Here is an 18,018-nt window from a genome sequence, read left to right as displayed (position 1 = left end):
GAACAGAGTCGTAAAAATTCATGTATCATTGAGTGAATTCTATTTTTTACGTGAAGTTCATTTTTCTGACCACCTCTGATTCAATACACCCTCTTCTCTTACGAAAAACACAAGGACGATTCAGATTACTCCGTACCCTTTTATAAAAAAAGCACAATGGGCATTAAACAATATCTACTTCTCTCCTTTTCCGCATGGCTCCAACATGACTTGGCGTTTTCTATTTTGCTGGCGATTACACAGTTGGATCGTCACGAAATTTCACGAGGTAGTAGGAGACACAATTCCGCACAATTCTACCGAACGGATCGGCGAAACATTTTTTGAGCCAGTGGACAACAGACAAACAAGTTCGATGTCCGTACTGTCCCGCACGGACGCGAGAAATCCAAACAACACTCAGTGTTTTGAAGCTTTTCTGAAGATCGCAACGTTGGATGGCGATGATAATTAACATTATAGTAATAGACAAAATTCCGCACACTCCCACCGAAGGGATCGGCGAAACTATTTTTGAGTCATCGGGAAACAAGCGAACAGGTTGGATGTTCATGCTGTTCCGCACAGTCGCGATAAATCCAAACAACACTCGGCGTTTTGTAGTTCTCTGAAGATTCCACCGTTGGATTGCAATGAAATTTCATAATGTGGTAGTATACAAAATTACGCACAATCCCACCGAAGGGATCGTTGAAACATTGCTCGAATCAGCAGGAAACATGTGAACATCGTGCTATCCTGCACGATGCAAGAAATTCAAAGACAACACCACATACATCCTCCTTACCAGCTAAAGAGAAGAGTTTTCATAAGCGCAAGTTGGTCCACGGAGTCTGCCGAAAGACATTAAAATGTCGAGACTAGATCACAAATAAGAACCTTGACAACAAACTCAAGAATCATCACCCAACCATCCGTGAAATGTGCTGCCTACACGGCGAAGAGAAACGGTCAGCCAAGATCTCACCGAGAACACGAAGCTCACCTGCATGCTATCAACCATTGCAATGGGATGTCCTCAATCTTGCACGGCTAATCCAGATCCATTGCCATTCTTTATTCCTAAATATAAGATGCTATAGTTTTTTCTGGAGCTAAACTTCTTAAAATTTGACGAAATTTATAGAGAAACTAGCATGATACACATGTGTTGCTACGGATAAAAATAAAATGCACCACATATTTAAAGAGAATGTTGTACTATCATCTGGAGCATTATCTTAGATCATATAATTTATACTATTTGTTCTTATCTTCTTGGTTTGTGCTAAATCAACAAGTGATGCAGTTTGAGTGTAACGGATCGCAACCACTCGTTGAGTCTTTTATATGAGTAAAGATATACTTGCTCTGTAAGTGTTGACTCTGTACTGAAGCAGCTACACTTATTATGGATCGGATGGAATACCAATATCTACGATAAACAAATTCAAATAAAGTATATTATGTAGATATATGTACCAAACAAAGCTAATCCCTACTCCGTAGATTTTTTGGATTGTTAGCTATGAATCTTGATGTATCTATCTGCAATGACCTTTTTTCTTCAACTTCAAGGCTGCGTTTGTCATTCCGGGACATTCTCATAATCCTTTTTTTCACCCGTGTTTCATTATTTTCATGTTTGGTTAACCAAATTTGTTTTAGTTTTATGTGTATTTTTCCATAGCAAATTATAAAATAAATTCAGCATCGATGTCCGAACTTTTTCGCGTTTCAACCGTCAAGTTTCAACCGAAGACTGTTCCCCTCATAAAAGAAAAAAGTTTCAACCGAAGCAGAATGAGGCAAACCAGGCCGGCGGCGTGCCGCGGCCGCCCTAACCCTGACCAGACCACGACCGACCCAAACTTACCCATTCATTCATTCATCGCACGCTCTCGCTTCAAGAAACGACGGCCGCATTAAATCGCCCTCCCCCCTCCCAATCTCCCATGGCCTTCCTCCTCCCTATCCCCTTCTTCCTCTCGCCCACCTGCCCGTCAAGGGATTTCTCCCTCCCTTAACCCCCGCTCCCCTCCTGCTGCTTCCCGCTATATATACGCGATCCCGCGCGCTCCCTCACCCCCGAACCATCCCACGGCCGGCGTTGTTGTAGGATGCTCGCCTCGCTCCTTGGATTCCGCGAGGGTACTGCCGGCCGGCCTTGATGGATCATTGGGAGCCTTCTTCTTCTTCTTCTTCTAGCGCGACAGCCGCTTCTTCTTCCAATCCCCGCTGCCGCTTCGATGCCGTGTGGAGGGCGTGCGGGCGGTGCGGCGCCGTGGCCGTGGAGGCGGCCGGGTGGGCGCTCGGCGCGCTGCTCACCTGCGTCTTTGCTCTAGGTACGTGTGTGGGAGTTTGGTTCCCTTCTGTTTATTACTTATTAGTCAATGCTTGCTCACCCCGCGGCTCCAATCGTCGGCTATGAGTTAGTACTTGGGGTTGCCTGAGAGACTAGGGGGAACGCACAGCCTTGGTGGCATGATTTTGGTTCCTCTGTCGGTTCCTCCTTCCGGGGAGTGAATGCGATGGTCCGTTGTTGGATTATGTGGTTCGTCGAGGGGATCTATTGATACCTCGGTGTCACTAATTTAGGGAATTGATTGCTCATCCTCCAGCCCTGCTGGGCGAGCGTAGTTATTGCTGTTAAGATTCTTTGGTTTTTGTTGTGGTGGGTTCTTATTTGCTCCAATTAGTAACAATTCAATCCGGTAGACAGAAATTCTCTAGGTTCTTTGCCACTTCTGTCACGAGATATGCTAATATGCTATGCTTATCTTAGAAGCTCCCGCTTTTCAGTCTTATACATGTTTTATTGGTCGATCATTCTTCTCTCATTTTTGTTCTCTGTTTGGGCCCTGCTTGCGAGTACTAATCATCGCAATTGTTCAATTGCTGTGTAAATAAGTGGTACCGTTCTATCTTAATGATTTCCTCATTGCGATATCTTTCTTCTTCTTTTATGCTGAATGTAGTCGGTTCACTGGTTGGGATCTTCATCGGGGCCTGCATGGGCATGTCCACCGAAAGCGGCATGTTCCGAGGAGCTGGTGTTGGTGCAGTCTCTGGCGCAGTCTTCTCTATTGAGGCTGTTGAATCCTGCATCGAAATTTGGAGATCCAGTGAATCCGGAAAATATAGCATTCTCTTTGTGGTGAGTCTGAAAGAACCTAGTGCTACCCCTTTTTTTTATGTATTGAGAAAGTTGAAAGATCATTTTCATATACCTACCCGAACACATACCTCAATATGATGTCGACTGGCATAAGCATGAGATGTACGTCGGGAAAAAATATGGAAAACATGGAAAGACATGCTAGAAGTAATTTTTTTTCTCCAGGAAGCATTCGTAGGTTGCTGCACTGAGTTACCATTGTTTCTGTGGTAATATGAAGCAGCAGTTGATAACAGGGTTAGATGTTTACTTGTTCTGATTTTCTGTTTTGGTTCTTTCAGCTTGACATCATCTCTAGCCTCTTCAGTGGACGAATTGTTTGGGAGAAGGTCAGTCCAGCACTGCAGCGTGCTGTGCAAAGCCAGGTATATAGCTCTTCCCAGTAGCTGGTTGTAAATTCATAATGTTTGGCAGTGTGACGTATCATTGATCTCTTATGTCTCAAATGGTAGCCATAGCTAATTCTTGGGAAAATAAATATTATATTCATCTTATATACATTCAAACGTTACAAATTAGAACATGATGTAGCAGATACTTTCCATTTAAATTGTTATATGGAGAATAATGCTGCCCCATACTTTTACTAAAAAGAAGTTTCTAGTCATAGAAATATGTAGAGCTAGTTGTTTGTGCTAGAGCGCTCAAGCCTTAAATGTACTTACTGTAATCTCTAATTAGAACTTCTAGTTACACTTTTGATGGTTATATTAGGAAGCAAGTACAGTGTTGCAGGGTAACATATCTGAAGAATTTCAGATTACAGCAAGTACATTTGATGTACAACTTGGAAGAGATCTTGTACTTGCTTCCTAATATAATTAACCTTTAAAGTTCAGAACTTCTTAAACCAAACTGACCAATTTTTTTTTTGAGATGAATCTGACCATTATGAATACAGAAGGTTGTATTGTGATGTTAATTAATAGTGCATGAAAAAGGCATTAGCATAAGTGAAAATACTTGGCATAAGTATATGATGGAAAATTAAATTGAGAACTCAACAAATTTTGATACTGACCTCTATACTGAATAGATCACACATCATTAAATCTCCGAGTGATCATTTCACACTATCTGTTTTTCAGGGACCACATAGTATTTCCTTCAACGTAGATACTCTAGATAGTGTCAGAAGCAATAACATCTAGGCACGACAACCCTAATTGCATTTGGTGTGGATTGCAAATTTGCAAGGTTGTATTGCAGAGGGAGTTACTTACACACCATACTGAAGGTCTGATTCAATGTTGTGTGCAATGCAGATGAGTTTACTGAGTACACCATTCATCGATAACAATGACCTTTTCGAAACTGGCAATACCGGGGGTATGTCAAGAGATCTGATCAACAAGATCCCAACGATCTGGTTCAGCGATTCAACCAATTCTGACCAGGAAACTGACAGAAGCTGCTGTTCAGTTTGCCTCCAGGTTAGTATGATCCTGACCATTCTGAGATGTATTCTCACACCAGATAACAGTCAGCAATTAGTTTCTTGAATCTTGTATTGATGATACTAAACTCCTGCTAATAACCAGGACTTTGGATCGCGGCAGTTTGTGAGAGCCTTGCCTCAGTGCCACCACATTTTCCACGTGCGTTGCATCGATAGCTGGCTTCAAAGGAACGCTTCCTGCCCACTATGCAGGAGTGGTGTTCATATAGACCATATACATATGTAAATAAACTCGATGCAGCACCTGGTGTATTTTCATAGTCGAATACCCGTGCTCGCATTGCATTCCATACCGTAACCTAGCGTTTGTATACATAGAGGTTTTCTTTCTTCCTTTCTTTTGCCAGTCTTCGTTTCTGCCATAGCAAATAACATGGTATGTACATGCTCTAAATGGAACCGGCTAACAAGGTGTCCGAAATATGGCAAAGTTCTTCTCTGCTGTTAGCCTCTGATACCAACTTTGTAAAGGTAAATTGCTTGCAACATCGCAACTAATGCAAGGACCGAGCCTTACATTGCACCTGATAGTTGGTGCTAATTGTACTCTCTGCTGCAAGCAACTATTTGCTTCAAATGAACTGCTGCCGCGTCGTTATTTTTCAGCAGACTATTTGATAGTGTTTGAAATGACAAGAGCGTCTTCACGACGAGTCTGACAAAGGAAAAATCTGTGCGGCTGCTATTTGCAACACATGGTCGAAGATTAGAAATGGCGGCCCTTTTGTTTTCTTGGGACCGGGCAGAACCTCTCCATCACCTTGTTTATAGAAAGAAAGAGACGTGCCTTCTCGTGGAAGATGCAACATGACCGGAAATTGATGGATACAAGATAGCCTGCAACCATCAAGGCTTTAATAAGCATGTTTTTATGGCTATGTGTGGAGAGGCCATTAGCCGACATGTAGATCTACTCTTGTTTCAACGTCCGTTGTTGCTTTGGGTGGAAGGATTATTAACCAAAATCTCCTCTTGTTTCACTGTCAGTTTGGACTAAAAGTCCTGAGACCTGGTAGAGGGTATCAATAGTTGCAATGGCACTCTATGGACTTCGCGTCTCTCTAGATGGTTCTCTGTCACATCACATTCTCCAGAGTTATATTTGGAGAAAATGCCTAATTAAGAAACTGTCTCTGACAGATTTTCCATCCCGTCATATGCTAATCCATTCGGTTTGGTGCTAACCAGTTTTAGCAGGTTTTTATCTTAACGGTATCCATTAATAATATGATGATGATTCGTGTTTTACACCAGTGAGTAGTACTGTAGTACATAATTTAGTCATTCAGTGGTGTATTTATGCGTAACCAACCCTTTCCATTCTACTACCTCCTACTGACCAACTTTCCAAGGTCGAGAGAGGGCCAAGAATCCGAGGCGAAAGAAGTCGAGAGGTCCCCAGCTGCAGGTCATCCTGAAGGAGGACGCCAGGACCCTCGTCTGCCCCCGGCCTTCAAGGTTGCTTGCTTTCTCCAGAATTCCATCGGTTCGCTTGTGCAGAAATGTCATGCACGAACTTCGTTTTGCAGTGCAAACATGGTCGTCCCTCCTCCGTCCGCTTCGTCGGCTAGCCGGCGATGACACCTTCGTGTCCTCGATGACCGACGTCCCGTGTGCCTGCACGCAGCCCGGCTGCGCTTTTGTCGCCCCGTCGGCTGAGCTCGTCGCACACCTACACAAAGCCCACTCGGTCCCACACTGCTACAAAACAGTGCATATGTAACGAGACATCATCAGTTTGTGCCTGTCATTGATGACCCTTCATCAGTCACGGACGCGGTAAGCCCGTCACTGATAAAGCCACGTCAGTGATGGGCGCCGTACGCCCGTCACTGATGACTAATTATCAGTCACGGGTCTCGTTACTAATGGTTCAATGTGAAAAATAACAAAATTCAGATAAACCCACTGATATTGAGCCCGCCACTGATGAGCCCTGGAGACCTTTGAAAATTGAAAAAATCATAACTAATTAATAAAAAATCAAAAAAATGTGATTCTTTTTGCTAAAATCTTAGTTTTTCTTGATTGACATGATGGAACAATAATATCATATGTTAACATTTAAAAAATGAACTATGTAGTACAAACTTATTATTTTTCACACTTAGATGACATAGTTTTAGACCAAATTTAATGTGTATACAAGCTTGGGATAAATATGACAAGTCAATACTATAACTTTAAATGGTACATGCTTCACATTATGGACTATCTTCGTAGAGGTTTTATAACTTTGGGTTTAAACCTCATAGTTTGATACAGCAAACCAAATTTTGTATCAATTTAATCACCATTTGAGTCCTTAGTCACCATTCATGATAAGTAATGTGAATTGCACAAGCCAATAACCTAATTTAAATTGTGAAAGAATAAATAATAAAAACAAAAACAAAATAGAGAATATATGTCTCAGTTACTAGTAGCGGTCCTGCTATGTTCGGCCGACACTGATGAAAAGGAAGCACAAACAGTGTGCTTCACATTCTGGTTGGCTGAAAGGGTGGAGGCTTGGATCGGTGAGGTGGCACCCTCGCAGTCCACTTCTTTCTTTCTTATCTCTCTGTCTCCACCACCCACGCACCCATCTCTCTCTTCCTCTCTCGTCTGTGCTCTGCTATCTCTCTCCCTACCACGATTCCAGCCACAGCCGCTCAACTCAAGAAAAAAAGCCACGGCCGCCGCCACCGCGTTGGAGGGACAGGGCGCCGCCTCCGTTCCAGGTCGCTGCCGCCGCGCTGGAGGGCGCCATGCCCCGTCGCCTCCGTTCCTCGCCGCGGCACCTTGCTCCGACCCACAGCGCGCCGCCAATCGCCGTCGTCGACCCCTCTTGCTGCCGGATCCGGCGACCTCAACCCCGGCCACCTCTAGATCCTGTGCCCCCGCCCCGAGGTTAGTCTTTTCCTCTCGATCTGGGCTGTCTCTCTCCCTCCGGATTTCTGTCTCTCACTGTCTCCGTTTCTCTCTCACTGCCTTCTCACAGCTCGCAGGTGGAGAGGAGAAGCTCGGCGCTGCACACCGACGAAGAGGAGGAGGATGAAGTTCCTGCTGCGGACGACAGCGTTCGTGGCGGTGGAACCGGCCGCCCTCGGCCCGTCCACCGTGGATCCGGCCGGCATCGGCCGTTCTCCACCGATCTCCTCGAAGCGCCGCCGTCCATCTCCAGTGCGCCAACTGGTCTGGGTTCGGGCTCCAGGTACCTCTCCTCTCCCTCTCTTTGTTCTCTCTCCCTCTCAGTTCTCTCGGTTGATTGTGGATGGAATTCGGGATTTGTTGATTGTGGATGGATTTGTGTGTTGTGGATATATTGCACTGTGGATGTATTTGTGTATTGCCGCTGGTTCTGGTGCAGGCCGGCCGGGAGGCCGTGCTTTTTTGTTTTGTTTTGCAAAACCACATCAGTGTCGGGTGTAATATGTGACCGCCATTGATGATGGCATCATCAGTAACGACCGTTACTACAGGAAGCTAATGACGGTCTGATGATGTTTTTAGACCGTTACTGAACGCTGCACTGCCTGCTCGTCGGCACCGGGGAAGACGAAGATGGCCGTCGGACCCGTACCACAAACCATACAAGCGTATCGGATCTTATTCGATTACTATGGGGTTCGTGATCCAACTTCAAATACCTCTAATGATCGAATAGACCACAGTCCACATAGACCGACGGCCCAGGCCTACCTCATGTCCTTGGTTTAGACTTAGACTCTGCACATGGTTGAGACCGCAGTGGCGCATCTGCTGATCTGCCGGCGCTGCCCTTGGCGAGTACAAGGGCGGCCAGGAGGAGGACGTCAGGAAGGCCAAGACGCCAAGTAGGGCAGTAGGAGAGCAAAGATGGCGGACTCCGGAGATCGGTAATAAAGGTGGTAGATTTTGTCTCCACTTCTCTACTCCACTTGGTGATGTATCTGCTACTGATTTACGGAGGAATAGCTCAAACGAACTGATGACTGGCGGCCAAACACTTTGTAGGACGTCTTCTTAGCGAGAGACGTTACGAACAGAGGCGCCTCTCGGGAACGCATTCACGGATACCTGGGGGGCAAAGTGCAAAAATCAGAGTAAGTACTCTGTTTACATGCAGTCCGGCCATTAGCTTAGCTAGGACACTTAGTTATCGGGTGGGACCCACATTGGCCTTAAGAGCGCGATCCCGCAGCTCGTTGCCCTAGCCCCCACGCAGCTTGCTCGTGCCGCCGCCACCGCCGCACCGCGCCGATAGCCTCACCGCACCACGCACCCCTGCCGGCCCCCGAAGTGCCGCCGGCACCCGCGCCGCGACCGCCAACCGCGCCGGCATCCTCACAGGCTGACCCCTGCCTTCCCTTGCACGCATCGGCACCCGCGTCCATTGCTCCCCTGCCTCCACCAGCGCCGTGTTCGAACCCGCAACCCCCTGCAGTCCTCTCCTCACGCCGCCGCTGGAACGCGTCGAGAGCTTCGCGTAGGTTCTAGTCCACCCGGGAACCTCATCCGCACCCCTGCTGCCACCAGCGCCGGCGGACCAATCCGAAATCGACGGGATGCCGCGTAGTGCTGCACCAGCACCTGAGGTAATAGAGCCCATAGATTCGTATGCCCCCCCTCCCTTCCGACCCCTGGAATATTTACTATGATAAAATTTCCCCTCGAATCGTCCGAGTTGAGCCCGATTTGAAGACGAATCCTCCGATTTGATCCCGAATTGAGGTCGATTTGGCCACCGTGGACCGGGATGGGGCGCGGTGGGTTCACAGACGACGGAGGAGCTTCCATGATGGACTGGCTCATCGATTCGGTGGAGAGTAGCATCGATTCTGTGGAGAAGGTGAGCAATTTTGCATTGGCCGGCTTCATTTCGAGTTGGATATCCTGTTTGGTTGTTGGTTAGTACTCATGGCTGCTTCCATGGTTGGGGTGTACTGTTAAATTGTGTAGCGCAACCAGGGTTATTTTGACCCAGATTACTTGTTGGAGCATGAGCATGATGACGACGAGCAGAATCTGGGCGAGAGCAGTGATGCGATGAACAAGATTTTGGCTAGTTATGAAGCACAGGTGAAAGAAGAGAAGATGAAGAACCAAAAATTACTAGATGACATGTTAAAGCTTGAGATTGAGCTTGCTTTCCAGGACCAAGTGATAGAAGAGTTGGAAAGCAAGATTGCTGAAAATCAGAAGCAGAATGAAGAGCTGAAAAGAGAACCGGAAGAAAGGAAGATTGTGAATGTAGAGGTTGGACAAGTTAGGGATTTTGCAGTGGCATCTTGGAGTGTGGGCATCACCTTAGTTTTTGTTTTAGCTTGATTGTGGCTTGGTCTTAGTTATGTCAATTGTTTAAGTGTGCTTTGGTTTGTTGTACTCAGTGGCATCATGGGGTGTGGGCATCGCTTTTAGCTGTCGTTTTAGCTAGTTCTGTGAGTGGGCCTAAGTTCTGTCAGTTGTTGTATAATTGCTTTGGTTTGTTGTGCTTGGAAGCTGCCGGCATGTGTGAGACATTTTAAATAATGAGACTGGGAGTATTGTAACAACAGAAATGTGCTGCCAACATTAATATAAAAAACAGTGCAAGTACTTTAGCCTAATATGAAATTGTTTCTGCATAGAGTACTTAATACAAGCCATGGGTTAATACATCCTATGATCATTGTTGTCAAGCCAAATTACACATTCGGCGATCCTAAGATCATTGTCAAGCCAAAATACATATTCGGCGATCCTAATTTCCTTCTCGAGCACTAATTTCATTCTCAAGGACTAATATGCTTCTCAATCCAAAAGGTGCGCCAGCTCGAATTCTTGTTGCAGATTCTTGCCCAGATTCTACTATACCTGAACAAGTTGCACAAGTCGCTTTTCGACGCCTCTCGCCACTTCTGTCCACTCTTAGGTGCCCCTGCGCGTGAAGTACAAGCTTGCCGCACCACTGACCAACAGCACAAAACCAACACCAGCCACAGCAGCTGCATAGCAGATGTTATAGTAAACATCTAAGGGGTTGCTGAGAAGCGCTATTCGCAGCTGATACCCATTGGTGGTGCCGACCAGGACCACGGTCTCATCTGGGGAAACAACAGTCCCAGGGCCCGTCCCAGGGAGAATCAAGAAGTTGCCGTGGGCACCTGCAACCCCCTCCTCCCCCCCAAGCCGCACAACCACATGAGCCGGCCCGAGGTAGGGCACACCAAGAACCACACGGTAGAGCGGCGGTGTGGCAGCATTGCGCAAGGCACGGATGTTGGCTAGCAAAGCGGCACCTATTGTGGTGACGGTGCCGATCCGGGGACGCCCTTGGCCAGTGGCAACATGGAAAACTCGGCCACCTATGTTGACTAGTAGCACTAGGCTTTGCTGGGCGGCGACTTGGGCGTCGGCTAGGTTGGCGTCCATTGCGGGAATGGGAGGCGGCGGCTGTGGGTTGGGGTGGAGGAAGGAGCACGCGGCTGCGGGTCGGGGTGGAGGAAGGAGGTGGGAGGAAGGAGCTCGGGGTGGAGGAATGGGAGGCGGCGGGTGGAGGAATGGAGGAAGGAGCTCGGGGTGGAGGAATGGGAGACGTCGGCGGCAGCAGGGGGTGGAGGGATGGAGGTGGCGGCGGCGGCTGGGGGTGGAGGGGAGATGGGGAATGGGAGTCCGGCTAGGGTTGAGGGAGGGCTTATAGGGGCGCAGCCGGAATGTGTTTATTTTAGCATTGTTCTTAGGTACTTAGGAAGAAGACGACTGTGCAGTAAAGAGTAAATGAGGGGTAAAATGAAAAAAAAAACCGCAGCCCGAACGCTCGTGGTTGCTATTTGCCAAAGCGGTGGATCGAACGCGGGTGGCTCGGGAATGGAAGGATGCTCGGGGCCATTGCAACAAGCTGAGTGATCTGAACAAGGGAGGGTGTGATGCATTATATACATGCTAGTTTAAGCTAATCGATGTTTTTTTGAATATTCAACCATCCAACTTTGTCGAAATCGATTGAAATTTGGTACACACACGACTTTTGAGTAAGTAAAGAAGTATGTAAAATTTGGAGAAAAAATAAAATGTTTTGCCTATTATTTATTTTTGAAAACATTTAAATTTGAACAAATTTGGTGAAAAAGCGACATTATGTATCACAAAATGGTGAACAAACACTGATATAATGTTACATATGACTCACTGAGGTGAAATAAACATCATTTCAACCGGTTTTGCTGAAGTTGGAGTATGTTACACCTTTGAAATTCATTTTTTTGTTTTTCGGCCATTTTGAATTTTTTTTAATAATATCAAATATAACTCAGAAAAATCTTGTCAGCATACAACATAGTAGAAAGAGTCCTTCCCTTATTAAAAAGTTTCATTATCTTGATCCTAAGATTGTCCATTAGCTCATGAACAGGCAGATCTTTGATCCAGCTGTTAAAACTTTCTGCCAGATGATTGTTGATATGATCCACCTTAATATCTGTGTTGAATCCACTTCTGTACCACAACAAGGAGTGGTATGTTTTCAGGTAATCAGCAAATTCGGCACCAAATTCTTCATCTGCTTTAATAATCTTCTCCATATGATATTTGTATGTGCTCTCACTGTATGATCTTGCTGCTGGCCACATCCTGCCATAACCCTTTTCTTGAAATTTCTTGATCAAATTGAGCCTCATGTGGCCGAAGCACTCTCTCTGCTCTGCATGGATAAAAACCTTCTTGACAACATTTGTCAGGCCTTTAGAAGCATCTGTGCATACTGCTAAGGGTTGCATTGGTCCTATGGTCCTATGCAATTTCTGCATGAACCAAGTCCAGTCAGCCTCTGTCTCTGACTGGAACAACCCCACAGCCACAAGAAACATCCAATTGTTCCCATCTAGAGCTACTGCTGCTGCCAACTGGCCATTCCATTTTCCATTCAGTGCAGTGGCATCTATGCTGAGGTATGGACGGCATCCTGCTTTAAACCCATCTACGCAACACTCCATAGCCATAAAGAACCTCGAAAAGTATACCTTGTCATCTTTTGTGAAGGTGTCAATCTCTACTATACTCCCAGTTGACCGTTTTAACATCTGAGCTCTGAAGTTGTACAACATGCTAAATGTATTCCCCCAATGACCATATAGTTCTTTCATAGCTCTTTGCTTCCCCTTCCAGACAGTGCTATAACTCATTGTACATTTGTAATCCCTTTCCAACTCATTCTTCAGCACTTTAGCAGTTGTGTTAGGGTCTATACTCAAAATCTTCATGGCCTTCTTTGCAACCCATGCTTGGGAAGTCATTCTTGTCACTCTCCTTGATTGTGCCATACAAGTATGAGCCTCTTTCGGGGTCATTCGATTGATCCTAACAGCAGCCCCATCGGGAAGCTTTCTACATGACATATACCATGGAAATGGTAGCATGTTCCCATCAAACCCCTTGCATCTCACGCAATACCTCTCTTTGGATGTCCACGCAGTCTTTGTCTGAAACTCATGTTGCACGGCGTATGTCTTGAAACACATCTTCAGTTCATTCATAGTAGAAAACATCCTTCCAACTTCAAAGACAGGACAATCTCTATCATAAACACAACGCAGCTCATCAGGAAAATCATCATCTACAGGAATTGCAGCCTCTGAGGCAAGCCTATCAGATTCTGCATTATCTGCAGCTGTTGGTGGAGTCACAGGAATGGAAGTTGGTGGCTGCTTCTTCGTCGGCTTTCCATCTTTATCCTTATCAACTGGAATCCCATACAGCTCGAACATATCATCCTCCTCGATTACAATATCATCAAAATCTGTGGGCTCTTCTAAATCAACTTTACTCCAATCAACAAATGTTCCCCCGCCCCCTTCATCCGGCGCACTCAAATCTGCAGGAGTGGGTATCTAATTCGGGCCAAAATCAGCAACATTTTGTACAGGAACACTCCTTGTTCTAAATGCTACATCGTTTAATGCCTCGGCAGCTTTTGATGCGACAAAGCCTACAACAAAGTCCTCACCGACCTCAATTAGCTCCGCATATATGGCTGCGACAGGCTTCGAGGCATCTTCTCGCCGCCCACCTTCAATCGCTTTAACCAGCTGCTGGGTTGTAAGGATCCTCTCATATCTCTTCTTCGGCCCATAATAGCAAAGTTCAACCTCTTGCCCTCTGCCCCAAGCCACCGTCTTCCCCAACTCCTCTATGAATTTCGCCACTGTTATATCCACTACCCCTACTTTCAATTTAACCACGTAATCCAATCCAATCCGAACCTTGCTGCAGTCATCTAGCGTACCTACACATGGACGAAACATGACAGACACAATTTCTTTATTTTCCCCGGGTTCAATCCTACGCGGCAGCACAAAATTGATCGATTGCAACAAGCCGCCATGAATATCCGACCTAAAGGAATGAAATTCAAGTTATACGGGCAAGAAATTACCTCAATTCTTGTTCAATCGGTGGTTCCATCTCTCAAATCGTGCTCCGGCCGCGAACCCTAGAAATGGGGAACGAAAGAAATGTAGCTCGGGAACTCAAATTGAGAACATTGGACTGCATTTGGGGGATGATTCACTCACCGACGAAGCTGCCGAATCTCGTCTGTGCCTTGTTCGCCCACGCCGCAGCCGCAGCCGCCTTCCCGCCGCCGCGTCCTCCCCGCCGCCGTCACCTTTCTCTCCTCCGTCGGGGGATAGGGCAAAGCTCGGGCCCGACTAACACTTCACATGGGTGGGACCCACTCCAATTAATAAAACACGCACATGACCAAAACCTACGTGGCAAGTTCGTGGGACCCACTTTGTGGGACCCACCTGTCGGGACCAAGCACCGTCTTATGCCTCCTTAACTCTAACAGCTCTTGTCTCAACCTTCCCCGCATGACAGTTCTCGCCTTTTGCGAAAAGCCCCAAAAGGTAAATTTTGGGTATTGTCCTACACTCATGGAGTCCATTTCGTCTCTCGTCCATAAGCTCAGTCCGCTTCGTGTTTGCCATGACGTGCAGGTTCTGGATGAGCGATGGCTCCTGATGTACTCTCTCCGTTCCTAATTAATTGGCGCCGGCTATTTTGCAAAGAAACCCTTGTAAATTTCCGAAATATACCTGCAATTCACATCTTCAATAAACGTGGACTGCACGTTGATTTTGAAAAACAACATGTTTTTTTTTCCGCAAAAGTTCTGATAGAATGTGGACTGCAGGTTTAATTCGGAAATTTACAGGTTTTTTTTTGCAAAACAGCCGGCGCCTATTAATTAGGAACGGAGGGAGTAGTGTATTGACCTGTTTTCCATGGAGATGCATTAGGGGTGTGAGTGTCAGATGTAGGGGCTTATTGCCTGGTTCTTGCATATGCTGAGGAATATACATCTTGAATTGATTCTGAAAGTGGAATTATTCCCCTTTACTATCATATTATGCATAGGTATACAAGCATAAGATCACAGGAAGCTCTGGTTGTGTTCTACCTTGAACATATCCTAATTGAACCTGAAAATATAGTTATTCCGCTATACTATCCTACATACATAGGAACTGGAGCTGTTCCCTTAGTGCCACTAAGGCGACGAGAAACAACACACTTTTGATATCCAAACTCTGAAGAGATTCTGGGCTTCTATGCATGTGATGAGCCACTATGTCCTGTCTATGTGACTTCCATTTGTGTTGTTTTGCTGTTGAAACTCTGAAGGGATTCTGGGTTTCTATATGATGAGCCACCATGCATGTCATATCCAAGTGATTATCATTTGTCTGTTTTATTGTGACATTTTGATCCGAAAGCACTCTCAAAAAACTAGATATCCCCCTTTAAAAAGGATATGATTTGAGACGAGTCTGTCGACCAGTTGGATCGTTTACTTTTATTTGAATGATCCAATATGCATTCAGCTCGATCTAAGAACGAATACTTATCCTACTGACATAATAGGAACGTAATGAAACAAAATGATTATCCTAATTAAGAGTTCTTGCATCATATATTATCTTGTCTGCAGAGAACTGAAATTGGTGTTGTTCCTGTGAAACGCTATCTTGTACTAGTATTTTCTTTCCCAGTTGAAAGTTTTCAAAGTTCTGTTATTGGTTTGTGCCACAGTGATCGGTAGAATAAGCTGTACGGTCAAATTGTCTAACGTCGATGCTTCATAAGCACCAAGCATGCTGTTTGTCCTGTACAAATCTCCAAGTTTTAAGGTGAGATTAATTATTCCTTTAACCAAAAGAGATACCATGCCTAACGCTAGATCTGCAGTTTTTATTCTGTCAGTCAACCAATAGAAGGCAAATTGATGATGGAAGAATATATGACTTTGCTATCATCTTGGATTCTTGGTGGCATGAACTGTATTACTCAAATATGAAAACCTGAATCAATTAACAACGATATTGTCTAGCAATTCTGAAAACCTGAACTAATTAGCAAGGACAAAAACCTTCAGCGACTCTGACAACTTGCACCTATTATTAGCACCACAGACTCACAGAGAATACACACTAGCTTTGCTTGAGATACAGACTAGCTTTCCTAAAGCATATCAACAATGATCAACAATGGATTTGATGGGGCCGATGTTCGGCTCCCCGAACAAGGAGATGCCCTGGCGTGTCCTGACCGTCGCGTACTCGCCGGCAGCGCAGAACTTGCTCTTGAGGCTGACCCAGTACTGCTCCGCCGCCGGAGGTGCGCTGAACTGCCGGAGCCGCTCCTTGGTGCTGTCCATGAACGTCGCCTTCTCCTCCGTCTTCGGCACGAGCTCGTCCGCTGCCTTGGTCTCCATCGCCAGCGCTGGCCGAGATCGAAACTGAGAGTTGTTTCTTTAAAGAAAAGGTGAAGAAGATGCTAAGGAACCGGAGATGAGATTTTTGCTGCTATGGGGGACGAGCTGGTGTGCACTTATATATGCGTTGTTTTCTTGAGAAGAAAGCTGGGCGCCGGCCGATCTTGCAGAGATACGATAGGTGAGTGCTTGTGGCTTGGAGCAGGGGAGAAGGAAAGGAAATCGGGCAGACGGCCAAAGAATCGAACAAGAGTTCAAGATGGCCAAAGAAACCCAACGCCCGGCTCCGAGGCTTTGTCCTCAAGGCAGGGGACATCACATCACCACCTATAAGTACACGATAGCCTGCACCCCTCGTGGCCATCAAAGCAACCAGATCTTCGTCTTGTGCTTCCTCTCGACACAAAGTTTTGTATTTTCAATCTCGGGAAGCGTGATCAATCGATGGAGGGCGTGCAGAAGCAGGAGGCAGAGGCGGCCGCGGCCGTGACGACGTGCTTCCGGAGCACGGTGGGCGATGATGCGACGTTCGTGGAGAGCGCCAAGGACAAGTTCCGGCAGTTCAAGGAAGCGCCGGTGGAGGAGCATTGGGCCTGCCTCAAGAACAAGGTCAACTCCATGTTCGTCGAGTTCAAGTTCGGCTCCTCAGGTTATGATGCCGACGGCGCCGTCGTCAAGGATGATGACTCCTCCAAGTAGATGCTGACATCGACGAGCTGATTAGTATTGTAGAGGGCTGTTTGTTAATTAGTCGGGTCAAGTTCTTACTAGTGCTCCGTATTTATTTTTCCTTTTGGTATCGTCGCTAAGTAGTTCAATCGTGTCTTCAAAGTTGAGGAACTGTATGGGAGTTTTGCGATGGATGGATTTTGAGTCTCAATGCGAATTGATTAAATAGTTATATGTCTTCGCAGATTTGCTATTTCTTCTTTCTTTCACATAAAAATCGGAGAGAGAAAATGCTAGTTTCAGAACGGCTAGGTGCTTTAGCTGTCAAAAAAAAAGTTTCGGAACGTCTTTTTTTAGGACGCAACGGTCGATCCCGGTGATTCGATTAGAAAAATAGAGTTGGCCCAATTTATGAGGAAAACTAGACCCGAAAACCGATACAAATACACGGCTTATTTAAGGAAAGCCGTGCAAAAAACCTTGACAAAGAGAAAACACAGGAACCGAATAAACAAGCATCTACCGCAAAGACGAAGACCTCCTCCGCTCCAATGATACCGAACAGGGAACGGCTCCTTGCGCCAGAAGAAGGTAGGCAGAGCGGGACTTCTTCGACGACTGGAGCCAGAAGACGTTGCCCCGGCGGATACGACTCGCGCATCGGCAAGCCCGTGTAGCACGAATCGCCCTCCCTGGCCAGAACCACAGCAAGCAAACTCCGCCGCCAAACGAGGTCTCCAAAGGCAACGCCTCTAAGGAGGACACAGCGTCCGAGGACGTCGCCCGTTACCCGACCCGAAAACCGGATCAGAGCTTTCGCTCGGAGTCACCTCATTTGCGAAGGGTGGGATGTGACGGAGCTGCACAACGGCACCTTCAAGAAGGAAGCGACGTCTGAGGACGCCGTCGTCGCCCGCACCGAACCCGTCGATGCTGGGTTTTCACCCACAACCACCAAACCCACTGCGGACTGGAGTGAATAGAGCCCAACATCCGAGGCTGACCAGAGGCCACCGT

General features: G+C 46.4%; 2 protein-coding genes across 8 annotated transcripts; both read left to right on the top strand.

The window, feature by feature from the left end:
* The first annotated feature begins 1,900 nt into the window (after positions 1-1,900).
* LOC100829882 (NEP1-interacting protein 2) lies at positions 1,901-5,221 on the top strand. Its single transcript, XM_003563084.4, has 5 exons — positions 1,901-2,324; positions 2,958-3,136; positions 3,439-3,522; positions 4,423-4,590; positions 4,699-5,221. Exons 1-5 carry the CDS (start codon positions 2,150-2,152, stop codon positions 4,840-4,842), a joined length of 750 nt encoding a protein of 249 aa, XP_003563132.1. The 5' UTR covers positions 1,901-2,149; the 3' UTR covers positions 4,843-5,221.
* A 1,787-nt stretch (positions 5,222-7,008) lies between these two features.
* LOC104584721 lies at positions 7,009-17,254 on the top strand. 7 transcript variants are annotated; one of them, XR_001405161.2, is made up of 4 exons: positions 7,009-7,508; positions 7,600-8,053; positions 8,093-9,429; positions 9,540-10,132. XR_001405161.2 is itself a non-coding variant. In XM_014896714.2 (4 exons), exons 1-4 carry the CDS (start codon positions 7,024-7,026, stop codon positions 9,906-9,908), a joined length of 1,185 nt encoding a protein of 394 aa, XP_014752200.1. In that variant the 5' UTR covers positions 7,009-7,023; the 3' UTR covers positions 9,909-10,132. The 7 variants fall into 7 exon arrangements, 4 of the variants coding, with proteins under 4 accessions (XP_014752200.1, XP_014752201.1, XP_024310171.1 ...); XM_014896714.2 differs by having other exon boundaries at positions 7,600-7,812; positions 9,312-9,429; XM_024454403.1 differs by having other exon boundaries at positions 7,183-7,508; positions 7,607-7,812; positions 9,359-9,429.
* Positions 17,255-18,018: the final 764 nt, after the last annotated feature.

This window comes from Brachypodium distachyon, chromosome 1, assembly GCF_000005505.3.
Source record: "Brachypodium distachyon strain Bd21 chromosome 1, Brachypodium_distachyon_v3.0, whole genome shotgun sequence".
Taxonomy (NCBI): domain Eukaryota; kingdom Viridiplantae; phylum Streptophyta; class Magnoliopsida; order Poales; family Poaceae; genus Brachypodium; species Brachypodium distachyon.
This window is presented reverse-complemented; position numbering and strand designations above follow the sequence as displayed.